At 36.7% G+C, this 8,241-nt stretch overlaps 2 protein-coding genes across 3 annotated transcripts; one reads left to right on the forward strand and one right to left on the reverse strand.

Annotated features, from left to right (window-relative positions):
* Positions 1-140: 140 nt before the first annotated feature.
* RB195_012343 (uncharacterized protein) lies at positions 141-5,336 on the reverse strand (the record flags this gene model as incomplete). 2 transcript variants are annotated; one of them, XM_064194153.1, is made up of 6 exons in its annotated part: positions 141-318; positions 492-646; positions 1,810-1,848; positions 2,035-2,111; positions 5,002-5,119; positions 5,211-5,336. In XM_064194153.1, the coding sequence occupies 6 exons, from the start codon at positions 5,334-5,336 to the stop codon at positions 141-143; spliced, it is 693 nt and encodes a 230-aa protein (XP_064051736.1). The 2 variants fall into 2 exon arrangements, with proteins under 2 accessions (XP_064051736.1, XP_064051735.1); XM_064194152.1 differs by lacking the exons at positions 1,810-1,848; positions 2,035-2,111; positions 5,002-5,119 and adding exons at positions 3,736-3,867; positions 4,502-4,651.
* Positions 4,707-6,062, forward strand: RB195_012344 (uncharacterized protein; the record flags this gene model as incomplete). The annotated part of the gene is made up of 2 exons (XM_064194154.1): positions 4,707-4,790; positions 5,895-6,062. 2 exons carry the CDS (start codon positions 4,707-4,709, stop codon positions 6,060-6,062), a joined length of 252 nt encoding a protein of 83 aa, XP_064051737.1.
* Positions 6,063-8,241: the final 2,179 nt, after the last annotated feature.

Raw genomic sequence — 8,241 nt, forward strand, 5'->3', positions numbered from 1 at the left:
TTTGAACAGATTTCTCTGATTCCCTGCTGTTATCTAGCAATAATGTAAACACTTCCGTGCAACTATCACCTGCTAGATACCGTACAACATAGAACAATAAAAATTTATTCCCTGGTAAACAATAAGCACAATATACTACGTCAGGTCGCAGCTACAACGGCCTTTTTCGATACTATAACAGTAATCGTAGTGTGTGCAACAACAGACGATGGTTTTTTAAAAACGGCTTCGATTAGACTGCGAAGTCGGATCTGACGGCACTTATCGAGACCAGCGGTTGATGGCAGCATGAATTTTGTTCCGGCTTTCCTTACCGCACTTGAAAAAATGAATTAAAACAATGTATAAGGTACCTATTGTTGAATTTCTTCCAGAAAAATGTGAATATATGTAAGAAGGAAACATATAATGTAAAAGAGGAAATATTCCATATGTAATGCGATGTGGTATATCGCAAAGCTTATGAGCAAGAACTCAACTACAATCCTCACCTATTCAAAATTAGCGTAAGAATTGCTTGCAATCCATTCGCTACGACCCACATCATATTGCTGAAGAAATTAGTCACAGGATTATCCTCCAACTTTTCGTCTATAAACTCCCAGTAGATAAAAATGCACGTATAATATAAACCGTAGATGAATATCTGAATAGGTGACTACTCGACCGCAAGATAGTAACCTACAGTCGGGTCAAGACGACATGAATCACGAGTGTAGTGGCGGTGCATTTGCGTACGCGCTCGAAACGGCGCGGTGGAGGCAGCATTCGGGACCGAGATGGGACCGTCGCAAACTGCAGCGATGAGTGGTGCCAGCAAAGGTTTCACCACGCCCCTAGCCGCTACGCTCCACCGAAGCACCTCGAGAAAAGCCGCGTACGCAATTGTTTACGTTCTTCATGTCGTTTTGACCCTATTATAACCTCTATTCATCTAGTGAAACGTGTTTACAGTCGGCGTGAAACGTCTTGTAACGGGTTGACGCGATGCGTCTTCATTGAAGACATGCACGGACTCCTATCTACAGTATGCAGAAAATTCCCCATGATCTCTTTTCTTTTTGTTCTTTATGGTTCCCATAGTATTTTCTACAATACTGCACGAATAGGACCGCGTACTCTTGGTCCTTTTTCATTAGATTTGTCGTTTTTTCCTCCCAGAGCACCTCTGAGTTCTTAGCTCACAGGAGTTAGTTAGTTACCCATCTTTTATATAATTGTGCATGGGTGGAGCTCCTGGTAATCGAAGTCATAGTCAAATCTCAAAATTCGTCATGGAAGAATCTTAACTATGCAGAGTTACACAAGAGATGGGGCAGAAAACCAGTTCTTGCGAAGTGATTTCTTCTAGCAGATGCCCTAGAATCAGAAGAAATCTCTGAATCACTGGTTTTCACCGAAACACGTCAAAAAGAAAATGAGAATCGTGAGCAAAAAATGGGCAGAAACTAAATCCGCACAAACTGCGATCTCAGAGGCGTCCTTGGAGCAAAGCAAGCTGTAAAACTAATGCAAAAAAGATTCATTAAGACTTTGTTATTTTAACCAAAACAAGATGAAAACCATCAAATGAAAAAAGAAAAGAAAAGAGAGTCCAGGAAATCTCCGAATATTGTAGAGAGTTCGGCGCACGTTTTCAGCGAGGACGCGTTGCGTCGCATCAAAGGTTCACTACACGTTTCTCGTCGACTGCATCTATATACTCTGTAGATAGTGGCAACTACTCTACAGTGTTAACAGAAACTTAAGAAAAATTCAGAGGAAAAAGCATGAAAATTAAAAGGAAATGAAATCACAGAAACGACTCACATTTATGGTTAATCTTCTCTCCAAACTATTTCTTGAATTCTGAAACCAACGTAAACGATTGCTGGGATTATTGAGCGGTACGCACCTATGCGCTTTTTCAAGGAATTTTTATAAAATAACAGTGACAAAGCTATGATATTAGTGTTCGCTAAGGATTAAGTTTATGTTAAAAAAACTATTAAACTAAACGGTTTGAGCTAATGAAGAAATTTTAGTGGAACCCACCTGTGAAAAAATTTTGTGAAATATATCCGCATAACATAAAGTGAAACACACCAATAAGGCGACAATGGAGAAATGATCTGAAACGTTGGTCACTCAGTCAATGAAAAAATTAATGGAGCAACGAATTCATGAATGCAAGGAAGAGCACGTAAAGTTTATTTTTCCATCAATACTCCTAGAAGTCGCCTTTTCCCGTCCTTTCTTTCATTTTTCATCTTTTCTTTTTTCCATTCTTTTTCTGCTTTTCCGTTCTCCTCCGTTCGTTCGTGTTTATTAAGATAATTCAATAAAGTTCTTCGTTTTGGGATAGAATATTCTGAGATCAGCCACCTATCACAAAAAATGTATGCGAATACGGTAGACGAAAATCATAGTTCCATTCAAGATCGATATAATAAAAAATAAAACTACTATATGGAGTGAGTTGAAGAGCAGCATAAATCGGGAATATCATCACAAACAATGCGAGAATCACCTAAACACAAAAAAATTCGCTCGAGTATAGTTCTGATTAACAAAAACGATAATCATTCGTTGGATCTTCACAAAGGAGATTTTATTCTCAAAATTGTCATGACAGCTTATTCTCCTATATAGTTTCAACTTTACCTACCATCCTTCGTACATACTTTGCGCCGGCGACAACAAGAAGTACTTTAAAAAAAAAACGAAAAACACGAAAAAAATGAAGGGAAACTAACATCCACACTCTTTCCTGCTCCTGTAAAGCGCTTTTGGATCGTTCAGAAAAACATAACTGCAGTAGGGTGAAAACAAAACAAAGCACGGTGCAGACGGGGTAAGCGACGAGCCGGAGACAGCGGTCGGAATCGAGATGGGACCATCGCGAAGTGCTACTAGCAAGGGTCCCGCCGCGATCCCAACCGCTACGCTTCGCCGCGCCGCTCCGAGCGCAGCCACTTACGTAAATGCACCGTGCTTCATGTGCCGTTTTGACCGTACTGTAGCAGACAGCTCAACATAGGTACAGTAGCAGTACACATGCTCACTCTTGCACATCCAAATAAACAAGCTTAAAAGTCTTTAGTCGTTGGTTTATATTTTATAGAAGAGGTAAGTAAAATAAGAATGTTATGAAGGAATATGGGCTCTATTGGTGCAACAAATAGGGCACAGAAAAGCCAAAAGCTTCCGTAATCAAAGTGGAAATCTACGAATTTCATCCCATGTGCCATGAAATGCTATAAATAGTAACATGCAACACATGAAAAAGAACTTTAAGCACTATTGCTTAAGTAATAAAAGTAATACGTCTAAATGGAGTCACTCTAGAGAAGTGAATGTGTTATTAGATCACCAGCGTGTCGTCCTGACGCGATCGACGTCCTCGTCAGGAAACAGACACTGATTTCTGTCCCTGTATCGATTGGTGGGACGCTAATCGAAAAGACGATTGCATCGATGGGACAAAGAGGAATTGGTTATTTTGCTACGGTTACCATTGGCAGACTACGCGAAAAGAAAAAAAAGTAAAAAAGACGTAAAGAGGGAAAAAAGAACTCCAAAGAGCTCATCGGTGACGTCGCCCTATCGACACTATCCTCTCATCGATAGCTGGGATACCTCGGTTTGCCTCAGACGCGAGAGGACATCACGCGTCAGGTCGACACAGTACGTTCAGCGACGTCTACAACTATAATCCACGAAAGGAAAAAAGTCCACGATCTTCGAAAAACTTACGCGTTCCTTCAATCCTCGAAATAGCTTCTCTTCAAGAAGAGGATGTGCGACAACTAACGCACGATGGAATGACAATAAGACTGTAAACATGTTCGACGTCATCCATCCGGCTGATAGAATAGCACCGAGCGCCTTTAATACGATATTAATATTAAATACTCGATCATTAAATACAGAAAATCTTAGGATTTCCATCCAAATTCTATGATTTTCCAGTGAAATCTCAATCATACAAGGCACTCAAACAGTAATTGCACTCTAAGAAGGTGGGTCGAGTCGGCTGGAACCAATCTGAGGCTGCGCTCGACGAGGAATGGTGGAGTCAGCGGTCATTGGATCCAGCCGGGACCACCATCGGCTTCACTGGGACTGCGGCGATGTGGCGAGCGTCCTCCCCGATTCCAACCGCCACGCTCAACCGCATCGCTTTGAGCGAGCCCTGGGCCCGGTCCCACATCGTTTCGGTCCGACTATAACTGATGATACGAATTTTCTTCATATAGATCGGAGTTTTTCTGATTCAAGTGTCCTCATTATTTATTTATTTATTTATTTATTTATTCATTTATTTATTCGAGTCATTAGAGGAAATATGCAAATAAATCATTAGAGGAAATATTGCAACAAAAAACTCTCACTCTATCGGAAATCCTTTCGATATTGACTAGTGTTGCGTATCTAATGATTTGATTTCTTTGTTGTTTATGAAGCAGATGTGAAGTCGATTCAATTCAAAAATGACATCAAATATATTATTCTACCGTACTGTATTCATTTTCGAAGGGATCGCGTATCCGTACGCTCCAAAAACGGCGCTTATCAAATGAACACAGAGCTGAATAAGATCGAAAACGATAGATAAGGCCATGACACGATAGGCAGGATATCGGACTAGTTCGGCAGTTCTTCGGATACCCTGGAATTGTGACTGAAATTAGCATTTGAGCCTGATCGGGCTTAGAGACTTTTAGATGAGGAGTGAAAATGATAATACATTCAAAATTGAAGGCCAACATGAAACTGACAATCTTGGGATTCCTGAGGGAAAATATAGAGTTCGGGTTGTAGATTACAAATGTGAGTGTGATTTGGGTGGATTTAATTCTTTCTCCCCGAAATCCTCTGGAAGTTTTGAAAATGCGCAACTAAGGCGGCGTATAGAATTCAGAAATAGCTGTGTAGTCAGGTCAAAACGACCTTGAAATCCTATGTAGTACTGTTGCGAAGCGACGCAGTGGAGCGTGGCGGTTGGCGCCTGAATGGGACCCTCGCTAGCTTCGCTCAACTTTTTCGTCTTAGTGGATCTAGCGGTGGTCCCACCCCGTCGATGACCTCCAGCTCCACCGTGCCGCTTCGCAGCAGGCTGCAACTCGTTTTCACCTGGCTGTAATCTAAGAAATGAGCAGGTGGATTTCTACCACCGATAAAGTAATCATCCAGAGTAAAAAAAAAGAAATTTCTTAAAATTAACTTACATTTAATGTGATTATATTGAGCACCAATAGAACAGCGGATACAACGGCAGTATTGATTCCAAGTATAACGTGATACGTTTCATGGATATTGAGGTACTCCTTGCTTGCTCCAGTTAGTTCCGTCATTCCTGAGAAAGGGGCATGTTTTAATCCGATGATCCAGCTCGTATCTCATCTTTTCTCTTTTTTTTCTTTTTTTTACAGAGTTTTTTTTCAATCGTTATGAATTGATTTCATACAGAAATTTGGGAATATATTCATTCACAACAAAAATAAAACATAATGAGGTACGAGGAAAACACAACATTGATCTACGAGATAAAATTTTCTAGAAAACCTTTCATATCCTTTCAAACGTAATAAATAAGCTCTATGGTTGATTAACGCACTTCCGTAAATAATGGAAATATTTACATTCATTAAATTTGATAAAAGAGAGCTAAATTCAAAGAAAATACTGGTTTTGTAACTTGTTTACACTTTTTGCAGTAATTTTTTAAAGTTGTTTACACTAGGAACATTTAGCTGCAAGTTAGGAGTAATAAAAAAAAGCACTGATTTTCACATTTTTCAAACTAATCTTTTTTAAATGATCTTTTTTTCATCCTGCGCAGGGATTAAGAACATACATTACTTTTTATATATCAATATTATTATTATTACATTATATTATTATTATTATAGTTATTATTACTATTATTATTATTATTATTATTATTATTATTATTATTATTATTATTATTATTATTATTATTATTATTATTATTATTATTGTTATTATTATTATTATTATTATTATTATTATTATTATTATTATCATTACAATCATTACTGCTATTATTACCCTTATAACGATCACTACTATCATTAATATTTCTATTATTACTACTGTTGCTATTATTATTGTTATTACTATTATTTTTAATTTTATTATTACTGTTATTATTATTGTAAATATTATTATTATTATTATTATTATTATTATTATTATTATTATTATTATTATTATTATTATTATTATTATTATTATTATTATTATTATTATTATTATTATTATTATTATTATTATTATTATTATTATTACACATATCAATAGCCATGCGTAATACTACAATGGCGAAAAACGAAGCCTCTCGCATGGCAGAACGTATCAAAAAGCAATCTATTGTTGAAAATTCGGAATAATTGGAAAATGGCTTCAAAAAAGACGACAATAATCATCGAAGCGGAGACAGACAGAAGCGAATCTTGATGATAAAAGCAATACCCAGCCGCTATGGTTCACAGTTCTTTGAACACGAATAAAGAATGAAAATTCTTGCGTTATAAAGCTTATTTTAAAATTATCAGATATTTTGAAACTATCAGAGATTAATTAAATGTAAATATCAAATAAAAGATTACCTTCAAAAAGTATCAAACAAAGTTTTCAATTAATTAATTACTTATGTTTTTAGATTAATTTAATTAATTTTCAATTTCTACTACTATTTAGAACGGAAAACAGTTTAAAAGTTCCATATCACGATGTTTCATCAAATTTCGTCTAGTGATGAAGAAATTAAGTGTTAAACATGGATTCAGATACAGTAAGAAACGTGAACCTCATCTCGATTAGATATAAATTATTGTTTATTAATTATGTATTGTTTATTTATTAATTTTATTATTTACCTGTGCTTGAAAAATGAAGAAAAAATAAAAGCAAGGAGGAAAAGTAAAATAAAAATACTAGGAACGAATTACAAAAGGATTTCGTGAAATCAATCATTGTAACGACTTACCTTTTCCTCTCAGACTGTACATTACCTTAGAAGAATAATCCCAGATGCAGATCAAATACGATCAGTTCCTGAAGAATAATTCTGGAGTATTCTCGTGCGATCACTTATAAAAAAAAGCTATAAGGGATGCGATTTTACGAATCACTTACGAATTTACACCTTAACAACCTAAAGATATTAAGTGCACATTTTTTTGCAGAGGAATAAAAAGAAACTCTTTGCCAAAGGATTTTCTCGTTTAAAAATTTAAGTTCCGAAAAAAATCCTGAACGAATTCATTCGATGTTGATAGAAAATTTCCCTTTTACCATCTGTTTAATAATGGGAAGGAGGTTGTTGGAAGCGTACAGAAGTCGTTAGGACATGTTCATTAAATCCTAAATAACAATAATAACAATAATAACAATAATAATAGTAATAGAAACAAATTGGGACAAGTTTTTTAAATGCTAAATTAATAATTTTAAAAATGAATTAGGACTAGTTTATTAAACGATAAATTAATATTACCATTAGCAGTTATGGTAATAAATTAGGACAAGTTTGTTAAGTACCTAATTGATAATAATAGATGACTATAATTATTAAATGTTTAGGTCCATTTGGTGATTTTTAGGAAACGGTACATCTGTATGTCTGAATAGAAGGATTTTAAAAGAAGGAGCGTGTGGACTAGGAATGTGCGGCTGGAGCTTGGAGATTCAGGAGTGATTGAGAAGAGAAACGAGTCAGAATAAGGTACTGGAGAAAGCAGAAGCGTAAGACGAGGGTCCCATGATCATCGAGGCACCGATATGTGCTCATTTGTGCGCGGAATACAATGAGCCAAACCATGGAGGCATTGAATTGTGTACAATTAATGAGGTAGTGCCCTCCAACGGATTCACGCTGTTCATTTTCTCACCCGATTCAACTCCTCAACGTCATTCTTGTTATATAACATAGTACTAGCTGTATTTTCAGCCTAATTACTGTACTTGGATGGGGTTACTGTAGCGGGATGAAGAGAGATCTTTATCGTGGGAGGAATCACAATCTGTTTGGCATGGAATTCGTGATTCTCGTTGATGATGAGGTGGGAACTGGTTCAAAATTGATCTCATATGCGGATCCCCACGACAGGGACCCTTCCTGCGAGAACTGGGCCTCTTTCAATCGCAATTGTCTCGTGTATTTCCACGCGGACCTTAGATACATAATGAAGTTTCGGGAAACTTCCTGAGCTCGAGGACTACGTCTAGGAACTG

This window comes from Necator americanus, chromosome III, assembly GCF_031761385.1.
Source record: "Necator americanus strain Aroian chromosome III, whole genome shotgun sequence".
Taxonomy (NCBI): domain Eukaryota; kingdom Metazoa; phylum Nematoda; class Chromadorea; order Rhabditida; family Ancylostomatidae; genus Necator; species Necator americanus.